At 49.5% G+C, this 21,568-nt stretch overlaps 1 protein-coding gene across 5 annotated transcripts in view; it reads left to right on the forward strand.

The window, feature by feature from the left end:
- The window catches only part of GRK3 (G protein-coupled receptor kinase 3), a 133,970-nt gene that overhangs the window by 64,485 nt on the left and 47,917 nt on the right, over positions 1 to 21,568 (forward strand). For 4 of the 5 annotated variants that reach the window (XM_089322920.1, XM_089322919.1, XM_051835475.3 and 1 more), the window contains 4 exons: positions 8,740 to 8,841; positions 10,726 to 10,800; positions 15,563 to 15,624; positions 18,998 to 19,049. In XM_089322920.1, coding sequence (XP_089179046.1) covers positions 8,740 to 8,841; positions 10,726 to 10,800; positions 15,563 to 15,624; positions 18,998 to 19,049 — 291 coding nt within the window. The remainder of the gene's footprint in view (positions 1 to 8,739; positions 8,842 to 10,725; positions 10,801 to 15,562; positions 15,625 to 18,997; positions 19,050 to 21,568) is intronic. The other variant, XM_051835476.3, reaches the window with a different exon arrangement.

A 21,568-nucleotide genomic window follows, 5' to 3' on the forward strand; every position in this document is an offset into this window, starting at 1 on the left:
AATCCAAGTAAAAGACTGAATTTTTCCAGACTGGGTAAGGAACCAAAAGCTATTATATTCTGCTTAGAAGAGCTGTACTTTAAGCGGAAGTTGGAAGAGTGTAACACAGGTAGTAGCCAAAGTCAAGCTGGTGCAGCTGTGCTAATGTCAGACACACTACACGGGAATGCTGCTGTGGGACAGACTTCTGAAGGGCACAAGGGTCAGTCTATCAGAAGGTGTCACAGTCTTCTACCTGCATGTCACAAGAAAGATAACTTCAAAGTATATGCCTTTTAAAATATTCGAGCAGTAGACACACACACACACACACACACACACACCTGCCTCCCCTGGTTGCTCCCCAGCTTCCTGGAACAGCTGAGGCTGGGAGTTGGGAATTCAGTCCAGTTGGGTGCCAGGGACTCAGCTACTTCAGCTGTTACCTGCGTCCTCCCAGGATGCACTGGAAGCAGCTCTGGGTGCAGGGCTGGGACTCGAACCCTGGTACTTTGTCATGGGATGCAGGCATCCCAGCTGGTGTCTTTAACTCTTAGGCCAAATTCCTGTCACAACTTCAAATCAAAGGCAAAAATTGACAAACGGGAGGCAGCTCGACACTCCCGCTGGGAGGAACTGACCTACGACCTTCACGAGCTCATGAAACAGATAGGCTAAAAAACTAACAGTGTACGAGATCTTAATAAATTGATGAATATGCTTTATTATCCAACTGACGTACGTAGAATGGTGTGCCCCGCAAAGACAGAGATCACATTCTCTGAAGTCAAGATCGATCATACGCTGGTCTCTAGAGACAGCTTCTCAGACGCTTGTTTTCTGATCACAACAGAATGAAACTCAAATACACTCACAGGTAACTAAGACATCCTACACTGCCTGGAAATGAGTACACCTCTACACAGTTTGTAGGTGAAAGGAGAAATTGAAAGAAATTAGGAGCTAGTTTAAGATGATAAGAAATGATGTGTGCTGTTGTTATTAGCAGTAACACGGTGGATTTTTACCCGGAGGCACTTTGATCCATAGAAGCACAGCATCTTTAGGTACTGGGAACTGTGCACCTCTGCAAGCTGGATCGGTCTTCCTTTCATCTGTTTATTGAGAGGGGTGGGGGGAGCTGCTTTTACTTCTATGCATTTAGAGATGATACTCGTGCATGTTCAAGTAGGAAAGTCAAATCCTGATGAGCTCTTACCATCTCGTAGAAAAAAATGAAGTGAAATCTGGAAGGATTTTATTGGGCATGAAGTCACCTTAGGCTTTAAGTCTGAATCCTAGCCAGGCATTTATCTGGATAAGTATCACAGCTTGATCTGTCAAGAAACAAATCTCTCTTGTGTTTCTGAAAGCTTCAACTCTCCTGTTTCAGCGTGTAGCCAGGCACCTTGTCAAAAGCAGACACACTGTACCCATAAATATGAGTCAATTAAAAAATCGTAAAGAAAAGATTAGAAGTCAAGTTAGCACACAGAATTTCGTTTAACTCCTTCAACCAAATTTTGTTAAACACCAGCCAAATGTAGCGCCAGCCAAAGTCCTTGATCTCTTTGAGATTGTGTTCTGGTTGAGAGAAACAGACCATAAATAAATAAGAAATAGGAAACCTATCTGGAATTAAGAGCTGCTATTCAAAGACTGAAAACCGAGTCCACACTCAGGGTGATGCACTGTGACTCGGCCACTTGAGGTCGATGGCTCAAAGCCTGGCCTGGTGGTGGCATCTGAGGAGCGCCCTGAGTGGGGGGGAGGTGGGTCTTTGGGGATGAGAGGAGGCAAGGGGGAGGGCATTTAGATTTTACTCTGAAGCCCGGGAAAAGCCAGGCAGGCGTGAAGTGTGTTGCTCGCTAGGCATCGGTGAGGCTGCGGTACTCGTGTGCTGGATCTACATCTCTGAGGGCTTGATGTCCGGTTCTCCTGGGTGCCCAGAGAAGGGTCTTACAGTATTGCTGTTTATCCCATCTGTGTTTTGCAGCTCTGTTACTCAGTATGCACACGTCTGTGATTGTGTTGTCTTTCCTTGCAAAGTGTTCCCCTGTGTCTGGTGATATTCTGTGTTGGGACGCCGGCCTTGCTGGAAAGGACATGTATGTTCATACCCACGTCAGTCCTCTTCCGCTTTCTGTCTGCATGGTTAGATTCTTCCCCATCTGTCTGCTGTCCACCTGTGTGCTTACATGTCAGTTGTATTTTTTTAGACAGTTATAACCATGCCTTCTTGGTTATTTTGACAATTGCTGCTCCTTAGTGGAGTGATTATAGATATTTCTCCTTTGTGGGGTGTGCTGAAATTCTTAATTTATATCTTTCACCAAATCTGAAAACATTAGGGCCATTATTTGTATCTGTCTTCCTTTCCTTCTGGGGCTCTGATTTTATGAATGTTCTATCTTTATGAGGAATATTTAACAAGCTTGTTGAAAATGCATTATAAAATCGATGCACAAATTTCAATTTTTTTGCACCAAAATGCTTATATTTTCATACAATTTTTCATGGAATTTTTTAAAGTCTTATTTTTTAAAAAGACATTTGTTTGAAAGAGTGAGAGACAGATCTTCCTTCCATCCACTGGTTCATTCTCCAAATGGCCACCACAGCTAGGTCTGGGCCAGGCTTACACCAAGAGCTAGGAACTCCAAACGGCTCTCGCACACGGGTGACAAGGACCCAGTCGCGTGGGCCATTTTCTGCTGCTTTCCCAGGCACATTAGCAGGGCCTGGATCAGAAGTGGAGCAGCCAGAACGCAAGCTGGCACTCCGGTAGGGGATGCCAGGGTCCTGAGAGGAGGCTTAACCTGCTGTGCCACAGCACCGGCTCCTGGAGTCCTCCTTTGTACCCTGATGTTCTGTTCACCTTTTTCTCCATTATTTTTTCTTCTTCAGATTGAATAATTTCTACAGACCCGCCTTCAAGTTTGCTGACTCTTTTTGTTGTTGTGTCCAGCCTGGTGTTATGTTTCCCCACTGAGTGATGTATTTCGGCTACTCTACTCTTATTTCCAGAACTGGTGGTTTTGTAGTTATTTTTCTGCTGCTACTGCCGCTCTCTTTGTTCATTACCTGATGTTTTCTGTCACGTCTGGTTATAATAGTTTCTTTCAAATCCTCATCTGACCATTCCAACACCTGGGTCATCTCGGATTGCTTTTTGTTGCCGCTCTGCTTTCCTGCATATGGGGTCACATTGTCCTGTTTCTCTATATGTAGAGGTTTCTGTTTGTTTTTTTAAAGACACATTAATTATTTGAAAGAGTTACAGAGAGAGGGAGAAGCAGAGGGAGAGAGAGTTTCCATCTTCTAGTTCACTCTCAAGATAGTCACAACAGCCAGGGCCGGACCAGGTGGAAGCCAGGGGCCTGGAACACTGTCTAGATCTCCCATGCGTATGGCAGGGGCTCAGGCACTTGGGCCATCCTCTGCTGCTTTCCCAGGTGCATTAGCAGGGAGCCGAGTCAGAAGTGGAGCAGCCGGGACTTGAACCAATGCTGGCGTCGCAGGCAGCAGCTTAACCCGCTGCGCCACAGCACTGGCCCCGTGGACTGTATCGTGAACATTGTGATGGATACACCACAAGTACTCTATACACTGTTGGGCTCCCCCAGGAGTCTCGGCTTGCTCAGGCCCCACCCCATCTTCCCTGCAGTGGCAGGCATCAGAATCTTTTTTAGTTCTTTTTTTTTTTTTTTTTTTTTTTTTTTTTTTAAGATTTATTTTGTTTGAAAAGACAGAGTTGGGGGAGGGGGAGAGGTAGAGGCAGAGAGAGAGGTCTTCTTCACTGGTTCACTCCTAAATGGCCACAATGGCTGGAGCTGAACTGATATAAAGCCAGGAGCTGAGGTCAGCGCTGTGGCGCACTGGATTAATCCTCCCTCTGCAGTGCCAGCATCCCATATGGGCACCGGTTCTAGTCCCGACTGCTCATCTTCTGATCCAGCTCTCTGCTATGGCCTGGGAAGGCAGTGGATGATGGCCCAAGTCCTTGGGCCCCTGCACCTGCACGGGAAAACAGGAGGAAGCACCTGGCTCCTGGCTTCGGATCGGTGCAGCTCCGGCCATTGCGGCCAATTGGGGAGTGAACCAACGGACGGAAGACCTTTTTGTCTGTCTCTCCTTCTTACTGTCTGTAACTCTGCCTCTCAAGTAAATAAATAAAATATTAAAAAAAAAAGCCAGGAGCTTCTTCTGGGTCTCCCAAGTTGTTGCAGGACCCAAGCACTTGGACCGACCTCTGCTGCTTTCCCAGGAGCATTAGCAGGGCGCTGGGTTGGAAGTGGAGCAGCCGGGACTCGAATCGGCACCCGTGTGCGTGCAGGCTGAGACTTTCACCTGCTGCACCACATCTGGGTTAGCTGGGCTGCCTGGGGTCTGCCGTGCCACTGTGTCGTCGTGGGGCAGTGTGAAGATCGCAGCAGAGTTCACATGTGGAACTTGGGAGCTCCCCTTTGCCGCTCTTTGTTTTCAGAAGCGTCCCTCCCCCCTGCATCTGTTCGCCCCTTCTCCCTTATCTATGTACTGTTGGTCACTGACTTAGCACCTTTACTTGGTCGTGTTTTACATATGTCCAGTGTTTATGGGACCGTTCCGCTAGGAGCCTGGGCTTCTGTTTGGGATTTAGAGCAGGTGTGATTTTCTGATGAGTTGGATATGGGGGTGATGGTGGAAAGAGTGGGCACATGGGTGGAATCAATGATGATGATTCATTTCTTTGCTTCAGGAACTGGGAAGATGGTGGTTTTCAACTCATTTTTCTGATAAAGAAGACTGGGGGAGGAGCATGTTTGGCTGCAGTGCAGAGGGCGTGAAAACCGAGGTTTTATTTAGACATGTCACATTTGAGGTGCTTTCTAGAGACTCAGGAGAAATGTCAACCACGTGGTTAGATATTTAGAATCTGGAGTGCAGGGTAGAAGCAAGTCTTGGATCCACATTTAGTCATCAGAGTATCACTGGTATTTGAAATCGTGGAACTGAACCTACAGAGGACGTAGCTGGTGAGAAAGGGGCGCCCCAGCCCCCCTGCTGTGGGACCCTGAAGGACTCAGGGGGCAGGCAGAGGAGGAAGCCCTTCCGGGGAGCCCCCGTGGCCGACCCCTTGAAGGTGCGTGACAGAAGTCAGGGAGAAAGTTTCAGAACAGGGCAGGAGAGGAACAGCTCTGCTGGGTGCTGATGGAGAATTGATGACGTGACCCTTGGCTGGGCATCGCAGAGGCTCCCTGGGAGGGCCTCTGGCGGTGGGACAGACGGGGGCAGGGTGAGAACGCGGAGCCCACCACAGCTGCGGACCCAAAGTGCCTGCTCGGAGGGCTCGGGTGATTGAGGCTGCATGTTCAGCTGTGGTCCGTGCGTCCTCCCAGGCTGAAGGGGACCAAGTGATAATGGAGATGATAGTCTGGGCTGCAGTAGGGGAGCCCTGCACTTTTGAACAGCCAAGCTGCCAGACTCAGAGGTGGCGTTTGCTATGAATGAGCTGCAGCAGGCCCTCAGTTCAGACCTAAGGGACAGTTGGCTGAGCGGGCTTGACTTCATGGTCTTGTTGCCAGTGGAGAGTGAATTCTGAATGACAGCTCCAGGGACTTTAGAGCCTGCCTTTCCTGATAAGAGGAGCAGTTTCCTGCTGTTCGAGTTGGAGATTCCACGGCTCGAGGCTGTATGCAAAGACAGCTTTTACATTCAAAGTGTCGTCTGGCCAAGAAACTACAGTTGTTGTGTATGTTTGGAATTCGAGTTCACGGAAACTTCGTAGGAGTATTGGTTTGACCAGAGGTTGGGGTCCTCCGTGGACCCTCTGACGCGTAGGCTTGCATTCTGTGACACTGCATTCAGGGGTGATGATTCGTGGAGGTGTGCTCCTGTGTCGAGGCAGAGACGTGTGCCTTTGGCTCAGTGACGGTCTGTCTTATCCTAGCATCCGGGTGTTAGCCTTTGGACCCTGCCTAAGACAAAACACAGCCAAGGGAATCAACAGGCCCAGATCTTGTGTTTCCTGATCTGCTTTGGATTTTGGTGTCCAGCTTCGGTTTGCAACTGCAGTGTTTGCACCTGGCCCATTGCTGCATTCTGTAGACCTGTTGTCCTGAGCTGGTTCAGGATGGGTTAGCCCAGGCCCTTCAGTTAGGCCAGAATCACTGGTTCGATTCTGCAGTTGAGATGGTCTTTATCTCCCTGAAGGGGTGTCAGCCTATCCCAGTCTGCTTGCCTTCGTGTTTGCAAGAAGACCCCGTTCTAAGCCCTGGTCATAACAGAAGAGTGGGTCCAGCCATCACAGCGTAGCACAGGATAATGAAGATGGTCTGGATTAACTGCTCAGTGTTTGAACCAGCTAGCTCTTAGGTTCCACATTCCTGGCTGTCTCCTACCTGTGCCCTTATGTGCATCAGAAATTCTTGCAGGTCTTTGTGGGTTTCATTGCAAAACCATTAAACCCAGACCATAGAGTAAAAAGGTAGCTTGTATTTCTATTGAGTTCATTCTCATGTCGGTAGGAGGAGTGAGCCCCGGCTTTGACGATAGGAAAAGCAGCCTTCGGGTGTTGAGGAAGTCACTGTGCAGGCCGAGTGTCCATTAGAAATGTTTAGGACCAGCAGTGTGAGTCAAGTTTTGGAGGGGTGTGTGTGTGTGGATGGTGGGTATGTGTGTGTGTGTGTGGGTGTGTGTGTATGTGAGGGGTGGTGTGTGTGTGTGGGTATGTGTGTGTGTGTGGTATGTGTGTGTGTGGGGTGTGTGTGGATGGAGGGTATGTGTGTGTGTGTGGGTGTGTATGTGAGGGGTGGTGTGTGTGTGTGGGTATGTGTGTGTGTGTGGTATGTGTGTGTGGGGTGTGTGTGTGTGGGGGTGTGTGTGGTGTGTGTGTGTGTGGGGGGGTGTGTATGTGAGGGGTGGTGTGTGTGTGTGGGTATGTGTGTGTGTGGTATGTGTGTGTGGGGGGTGTGTGTGGGGGTGTGTGTGTGGTGTGTGTGTGTGGGGGGGTGTGTATGTGAGGGGTGGTGTGTGTGTGGGGGTATGTGTGTGGGTGTGTGTGTGTAGGGGTGTGTGTGTGTGGGGGGGTGTGTGTGTGGATGGTGGGTATGTGTGTGTGGGGGTGTGTATGTGAGGGGTGGTGTGCGTGTGTGGGTATATGTGTGTGTGGGGTGTGTGTGTGTGTGTGTGTGTGTGTGGCGTGTGGATGTGTGGGTGTGTGTATGTGTTTAGGTTTCGTTTGTTTTTTTCGAAATGGGAATATTTGCTCAGACTTTCCTGGTTGAACACCCGTGATCCAGGAGCCCTGAAATCCGAAACGTTCCGCAATCTGTAACTGTGTGGGCGGGGTGCTCCCCTGTAGCAAGTAGCTGAGCGTTCACACGTTTTCCCCAAAAAACGCCAACCTCACCATCAGTCGTTACGCGGAGGATCTTTGCTGTCTTCCTCCTCTGAGCTCCGTGTTTCATTGATGTTTTCATCCTCTCCCTATCTTTGGATGAAAAGCATTGCTATAAATAAATGGGAACAGTTCTCTAATCCAGAACCCTCTGTTATCAGGTTAGAGCGCATGGGACCATGTGTACATACGACAGATATTTCTAAGGCACATTTTATTATTTACTCTAGCTTAACACTGGTCTCCTAACTATAGCAAAATGCACTACTTGAAGTAACCTTTCTATTTTTTTTTTGATTTTTTTTAACTTTTATTTAATGAATATGAATGTCCAAAGTACAGCTTATGGATTACAATGGCTTCCCCCCCATATCGTCTCTCCCTCCCGCATCCCTCCCCTTTCCCACTCCCTCTCCCCTTCCATTCACATGAGGATTCATTTTCGATTCTCTTTATATACAGAAGATCAGTTTAGCATACATTTAACCTTTCTATTTTTTTTAAAAAATTTATTTATGTATTTATTTGAAAGAGTTACACAGAGAAGGAGAGGCAGAGAGAGAGAGAGAGGTCTTCCATTTGCTGATTTATTCCCCAATTGGCCCCAACAGCTGGAGCTGGGCCAATCCGAAGCCAGGAGCCAGGAGCTTCTTCCGGGTCTCCCACACAGGTGCAGGGGCCCAAGGACTTGGGCCATCTTCTACTGCTTTCCCAGGCCATAGCAGAGAGTGGATCAAAAGTGGAGCAGCCGGGACTAGAAACTGGCGCCCATATGGGACGCCCGCACTACAGGCAGTGGCTTTACCCACTACGCCACAGCGCCGGCCCCAACCTTTCTGTTAATACTTCTGTAGTGCAGGTGGGGTTCTAGCCTGAGAAGCCCATGTCTTTACCTGTAGGTCAATGCTTTCAGAGATACTTGCTTTGGTTGACTTTCAGAAATCTCTTTGCAGGAACCCTCATATTCTCTTTCTTTGGCTTTGGAACACAGTAGTTGGGTGAGAATAAGCCCCATAATATCTCACAGAACTGAATCACAGCCAAATTTGAATTATTTGTGCTTTGGTAAAGAAGAACTGGCAAGGGCACATGTTCCATGGCTCGGGTATTGTAGGCTAATTGTCACCATGGCAGTATTTGTTTGCTAATACTGTGTTTCTACATTTAAGCCGTGAGGTTCATCCCAGGAGAGAGGCCACTTGTGTGTTTCTAGTGGCAGTTGAGTGACTGCAACTTCATTATTGCAGCATTACAAGCTGTCATTTCCTGAGGACCGGAAGGGTCAGTAATTTGCTGTCTCGTGAGGCAGTGGTGTCTGCCTGGGCCAGACAGTGGGCTCCCAGGGGGGTGACAGTCTAACGTGGTAACTTTTAAACACCCAGATCAAAGAGTATGAAAAGCTCGACAATGAAGAAGACCGCCTGTGTAGAAGTCGCCAAATCTACGACGCCTATATCATGAAGGAGCTGCTGTCCTGTTCGCACGTGAGTGTCCTCGCATTCTGGGACGGAAGTCTGACGGTACGGGGCGGCTCTCAGTGCACCCAGAAAGGGAGGGGGCTGGGATTAGGGCCTAGAAGGAGGTTTGCAAATACAGAAATGCATTGCCAGGCTAGGGACCACCCCCTGGGGTTTGTTATTGGGTTCCTGGATATGCTGACCGAGTGTCTGTTGTGTTTTGTATGCTTAGTACAGTTCCCAAAGCTGACACTTGTTCCTGCAAAAAAAAAAAAAAAAAAAAAAAAAAAAATCCATCCAATGGAGTAGCTAACTTGGATCAGTTGAAAAAGACTAGTCACAATTCCAGTTTTTTTTTTTTTAAGGAAATTAAACTTTATTATTTTAAATTCAGGTATACTTTAACAATTAAGTTAGTCAAATATTGATAAATATAAGCCTTACATGGTTCCTTTGGGTTAATAAGGAGGTTGTAATTATTATGTTAATTTTGTTCATTATCAGTTAAATAAAGGTTGAAATAATTTTTTTCCTGTAAAGCAGATGAACAGTCTAATTTAGTCATTAGGATAAATTAGGTTTCTAGGAAATTATTCCGCCAGAAGTAAGTGGGATAATCAGTCAGGAAAATCTGTCATGTAACCTCCTGGAGACTGTCTTCCAAAGGAGTGGGCTCGCCATCCAGGCCTGCTCGGTCCAAGACTGTGGCCACTAGCCCCATGTGCTTTTTGAATTTAAATTTGAATTAATTAAAATCATATGGGATTAAATATTTATTTGCTCATTTTCTCATGTGCCCTATTTCCTTTTTTTTTTTTTTTTTTTAATTTTCATACATTTGAGAGGCAGAGGAACAGAGAGAGAGACAGAGACATAGAGAGCACTTTTCTCCTGGCAAAGGCACCAAAGCCAGGAAGTAGGGACCCAATGCGGGTCTCCCACAGGGCTGGCGAGAACCCATTTACTTGAGCCCTTGGTGCTGTCTCCCAGGGTGCGCAGTAGCAGGAAGCAAGAATCAGGAACCAGAGCCGGGGACTGAAGCCAGGCACTCGGGTGTGGGGCGCGGCACTGTCCGGCGCAGAGCAGATGGCCAGCGCGTCCGTGTCTCCAGAGAGCCCGGCGGCGCTCACTGGCCTTTCCGTGTTACCTGCGAAGCCGACCCGCATGGAGTAACTGCGGCTGACGATGGCTTTTCCTGTAGCACACACTGGCTTTTTTTGGTTCTTGGACCCATCTTGCTCGTGGGAGATGGAATTTCTGAGCCGGAACCAGTCGCTGATGCCCAGTGCCCTGCCGCCTCGCCAGCAGCGGCTGAAAGCCAGCTGTTCCGCGAGGAGGCCCCGTGAACTTGGTTTTCCCGTAGCTCAGCGATTTGGGGGGTTTGGGGTTGAAAGCTGTTCGTATTGTGCGTGATAAAAGAAGACACAACTTGAAGTTGTGGGGAAGGACGCGGGTGGGCGTTCTCTGGGCCCCAGGGTCGCAGCCAGATCCGTCACACAGAGCCTCTTGCTGCGGCCCCTTGCCTGGGTAACTCTGTCCTCCAACTCTTACGTGTACCTTCCTGAATTTATTTTCTCTATGCAGCAGTCGGTTTATGTTCTCAGAACTCCATTATCAGCTATTGGAGGGGCATATGCATTTACTCAGCTGATAATAGGGTTCTGTAGACTTTATTGCCACCCTCTTGTGTGATTAGACATGCCAGCCTTGTCCCCCTGTGTGCCATCCTCCAGGCGCCCAGGGGAACAAGCCTTTGGGTGACCCATAAATATTCAGCAGAATAGTTCTTTTTTTTAAAAGAAGACTTGATCATACAACTACCCCAGGCTACTACTTAGTACCTCTGGTGTAAAATGCTCTCCTGTTATGATTCTGCATAACATTTCGTTGTTACTGTCTGATTCTCGAAAGCCATTCTCGAAGCAAGCCGTGGAGCATGTGCAAAGTCATCTGTCCAAGAAGCAAGTGACATCCACCCTGTTCCAGGTGAGGCGGAGTTGTCTCAGGGAACAGAATGAAGCGCATTTGCCCACCAGCTGGACTTGGTGATTGCCTTTTCATGTGCAAGTATGCCCAGGAAATTGGTTTGGAAGACCATGTTCTGGGATGATGGATAGTATTGCTCGTCTCCTCCTTGGAATGGGCTCTGCTACATAGTTCCTTAGAGACTTTTCTGGAAAAGGCCACCAGCACTTTATAGTGACTTTGGGTTCTAGAAAACAGCCAAGGAGAAAGCTTCCTGGTGCCTGTGAAGGGGTGGCGCTGTGGTGCCAGGGTGTGGGCACCCCCCATGACCGCACTCCAGAGTGAACGTCGGGCCACCTTTGAGGCACTGCTGAGCACCCGAATTCTGCCGTGGCTCCTCCTGTCTCGAACGTGTGCTTCCGTGTGGATTTACTCTCTGAGAAGTCCTGGGAAGTGAGGTCCAGCACGGAGAGGCTCATGTACTCATGGTTCTCTGAGCTTAATGGTTTCTCCTACTGCCCAAAGCCTTTTCCTGCCCTTCTTCCCTTGCAAAGATTTGCTTATTTATTTGAAAGCGAAACAGAGGCAGAGACAGAGATCTTCCGTCCACTGGTTCACTCCCCAAATGGCCGCAGCAGGCAGGGCTGGACTGGTCCGGTTTGGAGCCAGGAGCTCTTCCGGCCTGGTTTGCAGGGACGGTCAAAGTTCTCAAATGGTTACACGTGTTTTATGTTGCTGTGACAGAATGCCACTGAGAAGCGCAGTGATCCTCATAAATGAAAATAATAATTGTTTGCTTGCATTCTGTAATTGTTTAGAGTGAGGTGGTTTGATTTTTGGTTTGGTGCCTTAGAATAGTATTTATTCAAAATGAGTTTTTGGTGATTGTTTGGAGAAAGTGCCTACTGGGCTCCTAGAGCCCCGGGCTGGTAACAGATGGGATGGTACTTCCTGCCAATGCAGCCGGATGTGTGTTTCATCAAACGTGGTGCCCATCTGCGTGGGTGTGAGCCTAGGCTCTGACGTTGATTGACTTGACCTGGGTTTAATACAGTTAAAATTTTCCATGTAGTGGTTCCTCCCCAGATGTCTGTGGTGTCTGAGGCTGGGCTGAGGCCAAAGCCGAGAGCCAGGATCTCAATCCTGGTCTCCCGCATGGGTAGCAGGAACCCAGCCACTTGAGCCACTAGCCGGCTGCCGCCTTCCAGGGTCTGCACTGGCAAGAAGCCAGAGTCAGGAACTGGAGCTGGCAGTCGCACTTGGGCATTCCGGTGTAGAACACAGGTATCCTAAGCCCTAGGCCAAATGCCTGCCCCTGGAGCTGGGGGACCGTGGGCGGGTCTGCGCTTCAGACAGGGCCTCCGGTTCCCGCAGCTTCCTAACCTCCGTTTTCTCACCCATGAGTGGGGATGACCGTGGGCGCTCCCTCTGAGGAGGATCTAGAAGACTCAGTGAGAAAGCCACACACAGGTTGCTTCGCCCTGGGCCTCCTGGCACAAGCTCCCCATGGGTTAGCCGGCATCTTGAATCTTACGCTTGCAGAGGGCAGTGGGAGTATCAGCTTTTTGTTGTCTCCATGATAGCTGAGTGTCAGACTTTCAGTTTTCAACCAACCTTGCCGTGGCCCATGGCCAGCTGTGGAGTCACATTTAACAGTGCCAGCCTGTGCCGCCTCGTCATCCATGGTCTTACTGTTCCCTTTTAGCCTGTCCCGTGGCATAAACAGCGTAGGAAAAACACCATTCCAGGTGACACACAAAGACATTCACATTCGCTTAAAACACTGGCCGATTTATTTTGTTCATTAAAAAATGATTGAAAATACTTTGGTGAATTTGATAGAGGATGGATGTGGTGAGGGGAGCATTGTGGTTAAAGTAGACTGAAAGGTGCATGTTTGCGTGTCCTGTTTATAGAGGTGCATTAACCAATAAAGTCTAAGTCCGTAGCAAGACAGAGATGCAAAATGAGTTTTCGACTTCAGTACCTGGGGGCAGGTGTTTGGCCTGGCAGTGGAAGATACCGGTTAGGATGCCCACATCCCATGTCGGAATGCCTCGGTTCCAGGCCTGGCTCTGCTTCCAGTTCCAGCTTCTGTGTGGACCCTGGAGGCAGCAGTGACAGCTCAAGTAATTGGTGTTCCCTGCCACCTCCGGGGGACCTGGATGGAGTTGGCAGTCCCGGGCTTCACAGGGATTGCGGGAGGGAGCCTGCAGAAGGGGGTGCATTCGTTCTCTCTGTCTCTCTGACTTTGCCCCCCCCAATCTCTCTCTCTCTACCTCTCTCTCTCTATCTCTCTCTATCTTTCTGTGTATATGTATGTATGTGTCTCTGCCTCTCAAAAAAGTTGAAAAGCAAAAATGAAGTGACTGCAGAGGTACATTTGGAAGTCGGGATCAGGGGGTCTTGGCTTGTGTCTGGCCCCGGCCCTGTTTGTGGCTCTTAACATTCTTAACCTTATTGAATTCTCATGGTAGGCTGGCGTATTACATACAGCTGCCCCCTTTACAGACGGAGGAACCGAGGGTCTCAGGAGGGAAGTCTGCTCAGGATCCCACTGCTGAACTCCGGTTCTTCCTGGCTTCACTGGTGACCATGTGGCGTATTAGTTATGATCTTAAGAATTCCAAATGAGTATTGCCTTTTACTGTATTCATGGAAAGTATGGGATGCTTGGTAAAATGTGAAAGGATTCACTAACATTTATATGCTGGTTTATTTTAAAGTCAGAGTTAGAGAGGAAGAAGCAGAGAAAGAGATTTTCCACCTGCTGGTTCACTCCCCAGATGGCCGTGACAGCCAGAGCTGGGCCACACAGGAGCCAGGAGCCAGGAGCTTCTTCTGGGTCTCCCATGATGGTGCAGGGGCCCAAAGACTCGGGCCATCTTCCACTGCTTCCCCAGGCACCTTAGCAGGGAGCTGGATCAGAAGTGGAACAGCCAGGACTTGAACCAGTGCCTATGTGGGATGCTAGAGCTATAGGCGGTGGCTTTGCCCGCTACGCAGCAAAGCCGACTCCAAGGTATTAGTTTTAATAAGCAGACATCTGTGATAGAAGAATTTTGCTGCCTTGTAGATCTTGGCGCACTGAGTTCTATGTTGTCGTTGAAGTCTTTGGGGCCTGCTGAGACATGAAGAGCGCTCGGCTGAGACGGAAGCTGCTTGCCATCGTGCAGCCCTGGGGTTTCAGAGGGAGAGAGAGAGAGAGAGAGAGAGCGAGCGAGCAAGCTCAGCTTCCCTTTCAGGCCCCTGTGGATTTAGCAGCCAGCCCAGCGTGCCCTTGGGGCCGGGGTGGTCCTGCAAGGTGACCCGTGTCCCACTCTCCCACCTGCCTGCCTTTCTGCTGCAGGAAGTGGTTGCCCCCAGCCTGGTGTGGCTACATTGGCCTGTGCAGTGGCCACTGCCATGAGGTTTGACCATTTGGTTCTGTGGTCTCCTCGTTCTTTTGGTGAACCCTCAGAGTGATCTGTGATGACACAGGGAATATTAACCTCGCTTCATTCAGTGCATGTAGGGTGTCAAGGTATTTTTCCAAAGTGATGTAATTGACTGGGCTGAACTGTGAGATAGAGGCATTCTAAATGAGTGTACTTCCAAAAAAATTCATGGAAAAGGAACGAAAAGTTCATTTTTGTGCAAGAACATTTTGATATCTGGGCCCAGTACACATTTTCCATGAACTTTTTGAAGACACCCTCTGTGTTTTTATAGTTGTTGATTTAAAGTTCATCATATGGAGAGGGAAGGTTTGTGCTCTGGAGCAGTGATGTGCAAAGCCGTGTGAAATCGAGGTAGGTTGTAGTGTTTCCTGCAGTTGTTGCTTTAATCCCAGGTGGGCCATGACCTTGCTCGGAGACCTTGGGAACCCCCCTGGCCCCAGGATAAGGAGATGAATTAACTCTGCTCTGTGATTACCATTAGCTCTGTGGTTCCAAGAGGTAGGAATTCAAACAGTAAAATAGGTAACCAAAAGGAAATGCTCCGTGCAGTTTATTAGCTTTATGTTTTTAAAGAACTCAGTAATAATGAAGATTATAAATGCTCTTGATAGTTGACAAGACGTGCTATGAATACCCATGGCTCAGGGTTCCAGAAATGACATGTGGAGCCTACTGTTCAAAAAGCAGCAAGAATCTCAGGATGGGGCTGGCGCTGTGGTGCAGAAGGTGAAGCCACCGCCTGTGACACCAGCTTCCCACATGGGCACTGGTTCAAGTCCTGGCTGCTCCACTTCCAATCCAGCTCCCCGCCAGTGCACCCGGAAAAGAAGGTGGCCCAAGTCCTTGGGCCCTTGCCACCCGTAAGGGAGACCCAGATGGAGTTCATGGTTTCTGGCTTTCACCTGGCCCAGCCCCGGCTGTTGCTGCCATTTGCAGAGTGAACCAGCAGATGGAAGATCCATTTCTCTCTCTCTTTCCCTCCCTATTACTCTGCCTTTCAAATAAATAAAATAATTTTAAAAAATTGAAAGATGGTGACTGCGGAGCCTTAAACCATGCCCTGGGAAGCATAGCCCCTAAACTAGCCCTGGTCATTACGGAGTGGCTGTGACCGCCTGGAGCCACGCTGGGCAGAAATCTGTGTCTGAAATCTGGTGTAACTGGCAGCTGTCAGTGACCACGAGGGTGACTCCTCTGGTGAACACTGGGCATGAGCCAGAGGGCGCGGCTGCCAGCGTGCCCGGCCGGGAACGGCCCAGCGGGTCTGAGTCTCCTGGTTTGCGTTTTCCACTTTGTTGCACTCCTGTTTACACAGTGTGGGATTTCTTTTCCATCCTTTCCAGCCGTACATAGAAGAAATCTGTGAAAGTCTTCGAGGCAACATTTTTCAAAAGTTTATGGAAAGGTATGAAACTTTGCTGTATCTCTATCCCTGCGTGGAGTCTCGTGTTGTGTAGCTCATTTTACCCCGTGAGTGCTGCGCTCAACACGTGTGACTTCAGGGACCTCACGGGCACCGCTCAGCATCTCTGACCATTCAGGTCTTCAGCTTCACAATGATGTAACATTTCAGTAGGGCACCTCAGTGTTAAAAGTGACTTCTCGGAGACCTTTGCTAACGCAAATGTGGCTAATTTATCTGATGGATTTGTTTGGGTTTTGAAATCCTACCTCCCAAAGCATGACAAGCCTGAACTCGGCTCTTTACGTAGCGATCAGATTCAAGGGCATAGGCCATGTTCCGTTTGTGGTTGTAGACGTCATCCTGCCCGTTGGAGGCGCTGAGAGTACGGAGCACGTGGGTCACACAGTGTTGGGACGTTTGCCAGCGATGCCTGGAAACCTCACAGCCTTTTCAGAAAGACAGCTCTCAGCCGGCCCTGCAGGTCTATGAGCGTGCGTCTGCGCTAGCGCACCTGCACCTGTCTCCAAGGGCTTGGCCGATCTCTCCCCGTGATGGCTGTCTTGTTGCCCGAGCAACTGTCCTGCAGTCTGCTCCTCTGGCTTGGCCACAGAATTAAAGCCACTTGTAAAAAGCCGCAGTGTGCTCGCGCTGGAGCTCAGTGGGTGACCTTACCCCAGCACTTCACACAGATGGCTCCAGTCTGCTGTGTAGCAGCAGAGTCGACGTGAGGGTGTGGCTGCAGGCTTGGGGCGGGGGAGGGGTAGGTGCTTCAGCCCCAGCCCAGGCAGCCTCCCTGTGACCATCCGCTGCTCAAACTTGATTTTACGTGCTCCATGGCGGGGTGGGGGTGGGGCGCAGGGCTTTCCACGGCTGTCTCTGGTCCCCAGGGTGCCACCTCTCGCTCACCCCCACCTAACACACACAGCAGGTCTGCCTCCTGCAGCTCACCACTTCCTTCCTCACAGGAAGTGCACAAAACTGTTTGCATTTCAGGCAAGCATCCACCACGGGTTTTCTAAAACAGTTATAATTTTATACATTATAATACAATACATTATTTTAAAAGTCCCTGTGTTAATTATTATACCTTTCTGGCTGGTACAGACTCCAATTAGAAAAAAAATACACTGTCACCAGGTCACGAGTGTGGAGTCTGAGTTGTGAAAAGCACAAGCCCTCTCTGGTCATGGAGCCCTGGGCATCACAGGGAGTGGCCACTGTGCAGGGGGCGGGGCTTCTGCCGCCTCCTGAGGCCTCAGCGGGGATATGGCTGCGGTCAAGGTGGGCTGAGTCTCAGAGCAGGAGCTTTGGCTCCTCTAGCAGATGCCTGGGAGCATTCAGGCCGTGAACTTCACTGCTCCACCTGCCAGCCCATCCTGCCCCTGAGGTCCTCTAAGTCAGCTCGGCCCGAGGCCCTGTAATCACCCAGGTATTTCCCATGCCAGCTGTGGATAAGGGCAGTGAACGTTAACCCCTGCCAGCAAGCTGTAGGCATGTCAGGTCACCAGCTCTCAGCTCCCAGCTCCAGAACCAGCGAGGAGAGAATAGGTGAGCGTGTGAACACGTGGATCTGAAAGACCCCAGTCCTGGGTTTCATGATTGCAGAGGATACCAGATGGCACTGTGCCTTTTGCATGCACCGGGCTGGAAGAAACTGAAATAACTCTCAGCTAAAATTTCAATTGGCCGGCCTCATCAACTTGCCGGTGGATCGGTGAAACATGTATTTTTTTAAAAATTTATTTATTTAGAAGAGCTGCAGAGAGAAGGGGTTCACTCCCCAAATGCCTGCAGCACCAGGCTGAGCCCGGTGAAGCCAGGAGCCCAGAACTGCACCCACGTCTCCCACATGTGTGGCAGGGCCCCAAGCACTTGGGCTGTCCTCCAGTGCTTTCCCCGGCCATTAGTAGGCAAACTGGATCAGGAGTGGAGCAGCCAGGACTCGAACAGGTGCCCATATGGGATTCTGGCGCTGCATGCAGAGGCTTTACCCACTACGCCACAGTACCCACTCCAGTGAAAGTCTTTACATAAGTCACTTTAGGCGCGTTGAAAAGAGTTGCTATGTGATTACGGAGAAATCTGCGATTCACTTTGATTTTGATGAGTAGCCTCAAAAAGATCCTTACTTTTTGGAAGGCGCAGTTAATGGAGCGCCCAGGGAATTGTCAGTGTTGGATGTTTTCAGGCCTTCTGTGAGGACCCTGTTGACACCTGGAAGTTGTAGCTTAGAAGAACACACTCCCTCCCTCCCTCTCTTCTCCACTCTCTCTCTGCTAAGAGGCCTGGATCCCGTGTGTCTGTAAGGAATCGTGCCCAGGGCCAGATGAGATCCAACCGTCACCAAGAGCGTTCTCTGGTTTTTAACTACTCAAGCTAGAACACACTTCTTTGAAACACTTTACATATATGTTGCTCATTAAAAAAAAAAAAGTAATCAACATGAATTCTCATGGAATAGATATGGGGTAGATATTTTCCTCCCTTCTCGGGGGAAGAAGACACCCACCAAGCAGTCGCGTGATGCCTGGAACATCCCAGCGGCGCCAGTGCGCTGTGTTGCCCCCTGGGGTTCCGCCCTAAAGGTTCTCCTCCACACGACTTGTATCTTGAGAGGCAGCGCCAAGCCTTGAGCAGATGACCTGGCACCCGTTGGTCTGTGTTCAGATCTGCCCCCCCCCCCCAGTCCCCCACTGTCTCGCTGTGTGCCTGTGGCGCCTGCACATTGGGCTGCCTTGGTCTTCCTAGCTGTCCAGTGGGGACCCTGATGGTTCCCAGAGAGTGGTGGGAGGGGCCCTCAATGAGCAGGATCTGGCACGCGGCCGGCGCTGCTTGAGTGTCTGCTGCCATGATGAGTATCTGCAAACACTGATTTTTTTTTGTCTTTTAGAGCTGTGCTCTGCAATATGGCAACCACTGGCCAAAGTTACTGAACACTTGAAATGCGACTGAATTAAAATGTGCTGTAAGAAATGCACACCCGCTTTCAAGGACCATAGAAAAACGGGTGTGCCACACGCCCTGTTAGTAATTTCATATTGATTACACACTGAAGCCATAGTTTGCGTATATTGGGTCATGTACGCTATATAATTAAAATTAAATTGCGGTGTGGCACGTGCTGTCTCTGTTTCGGACAGTGTTGGTCCAGGAAAAACATGCAGCCATGTCTGTGTCAGTGAAGGACACACATGGAAGCTTTGATTTGTATCCTGTGGATACTGGTGGATGCCTCGTGCCAGAGCATTTAAGAAAACTTGCTCCGTTTGAGAAGCAACACAACTCATGCAACCATAGTTTACCTGATGATACTGTTCTGTCGAAAGCTAGTGTGATATCTAACTTTTCGGTAATTATCTGTGTTCTTTTTTAGTGACAAGTTCACTAGATTTTGTCAGTGGAAAAACGTAGAATTAAATATCCATGTGAGTATTTTTTTTTTTTTAATAAAAACTTCCTGTGGCTTCACCTCGTGAGAAAATACTTTGTTCCAGAGTTTGCTCCCTCAGGACTGGCTGCCCAGCCTGTCACTCACGGTTCCGCATCTTAAAACCCGCCCTCCTGTGCTCCTCTATAAACAACTTGTGTCTTCATTCTGTCTTCATGTCCACGGAAGAATGTGCTTATTTATGTAAGAAAGAATATTTTAAGGAGTAACTGACCCTTCCACAAACACAGTTTAAAAAAAAAAAAAAAACCCTTCTGCTAGCTGTAACTTCTGCACGGCCTTGTCTGTGGCCACTTATGGGTTCCTTTTCTTTCCTTAATTATTGGCTATAACCATGGCATTGGAAGTCATGAGCAGAATGCTGACGTCATTTAGCAGACGAGGGCTTCTCCATCTATTTTACTATTTTTTTAAAGATTTATTTTATTTATTTGAAAGTCAAGAGTTACAGATAGAGGTAGAGACAGAGAGAGAGGTCTTCCATCTGCTGGTTCGCTCCCCAGATGGCTGCAATGGCTGGAGCTACGCTGATCCGAAGCCAGGAGCCAGGAGCTTCTTCCAGGTCTCCAATGCGGGTGCAGAGGTCCGAGGACTTGGGCCATCTTCTGCTGCTTTCCCAGGCCATAGCAGAGAGCTGGATTGGAAGAGGAGCAGCTGGGACTAGAACTGGCGCCCATATGGGATGCCAGCGCTTTAGGTCAGGACTTTAGCCCACTGCGCTACAGCGTCAGCCCCTTCTATTTTACTATTTTAAGAGGGACAAAAGCCATCTCCAAATGCAGGCCCCTTTCTCACGTGCGTTTCCATGGTGCCGTCTTCTCTTGGCATGTCCGTATTGCAAGGGCATGGTCTTCCTTTCACTTTTATTGTATTGAATTTCTAAAAAACTGGATTTTCACTTTGAAAGGTAGAGAGAGTGTGATCAATCTTGCATTGCTGGTTTACCTCCCAGATAGCCTCGACAGCTAGGGCTGGGCCACGCCGTAGCCCAGAGCCTGGAGCTCAGTCTGGAAGCATCCCCACGGCCTCCCGGGGCCTGCATTCGCAGGAAGCTGGAGCCGGGACTGAACCCAGGAGCGCCAGCATGGGATTCGGGTGCCCCAAGGAGCGTCTTATGCACAGCACCAGGCCCTCCTCTCCTCACTTTGAGGACGCCCAGTTCTGGCTGCAGCCTCTCACCTTTTACCCAGTCTGCCTTCATGTGGGCTTGCAAATGGCCAAAAAAATCAACTAGGTTTTCCATTTTTTTTTTTTTTTAAAGAGCTTTACTTGAAAGATACTGTTGGAAGAGAAGGTTTTTTTTTTTTTTTTTGTTAAGCCACCACTCATCCATCTTCTTCTCTGGCAGGATTTAGAAGCAGGAGGGAGTAACACATTTTAAAAATATTTATTTATTTGAAAGACAGAGTTAGAGAGGGAGACACGGACATCTTCCATTCGCTAGTTCACTCTCCACATGGCTGCAACAGCTGGAGCTGGGCCGGTCCCAAGTAAGAAGTCAGGAGTTCCTACTGGGTCTCCCCTGTGGATGCATGGGCCCCAGACCATTTCCCAGTTGTATTAGGGAGCTGGATCCAAAAGCGGAGCAGCCAGGACTGGAGGGAACTGGCGCCCGTTCGGGAAGCCAGCACTGCAGGCCGTGTCTTTCTCACCCTGCCACACCACAGCACTGGCCCTGGGAAGAATGCATTTTTAAAAATCTGGGTCTTCCTTCTGCCTCTGCTCCTCCGCAGACCCCATGTCCCTATCCCCGAGCGTCGAACGTGAAGCTCGCGGCCCGCGTGCAGGCAGAGGTGATGCGGATGTGGGGTCGTGAGGGTTTCCTGAGGGAGCCCTTCAAGAGTCCCACCTTAACTTGCCAAGACAGCCTGGCGTTTGGTGCTGTCTGACAGTCCCTCACCATGAATGGGGGATGCGCTGTCTGCCTGTGACCGTCAGCGCTCTTACAGCTACTTAAGAAATGGGCGTTCCTGAGATGTTGATGAGAGCGCTTATGAATGAAGCCCCTTTGTGCCCTTACTCTCACGCAGTCTTGTCTCATGCTCACATGTCCAGCACGAGTTCTCTCTCCTCACTGATGTTATCCATAAAAAAAAAAAAAAAAAAAGCAGAGCCTGTGTCTGCCGGGCCCCCTGCCCCTGGGGCCTGCGGCCAGGACCACACAGCCCTTCCTCTCCTGCCGTGGTGGCTCCAGGAGTCGCTGCTTGTCCCCAGCCCCTGGGCTGCAGAGTGGCTGAGGTTGCTTTGATTTCGGACCAGGAATCTCTCTCTCTCATGGTCCAAAGATAGATGAGATGTGTGCCTGGTCTTACAGTCTAAGATCGGTCAGAGTGGGCGAACCCTTGGCTTTCTTGGTTCCTTCTCGGTCATCCTCCCACTCTCTTCCATTCATTTAGCTCACAAGCAGGGCAGAAGGAAGTTGTAGAAGGTTTGGCTGCCTTGTGTGTGAGGATACTTGAAAAAGTTCATGGACAGTGCAAGTCCACACATAGATTT

The sequence above is a fragment of the Oryctolagus cuniculus genome, chromosome 21, assembly GCF_051225735.1.
Source record: "Oryctolagus cuniculus isolate XC-2025 breed Fujian yellow rabbit chromosome 21, ASM5122573v1, whole genome shotgun sequence".
Classification (NCBI taxonomy): domain Eukaryota; kingdom Metazoa; phylum Chordata; class Mammalia; order Lagomorpha; family Leporidae; genus Oryctolagus; species Oryctolagus cuniculus.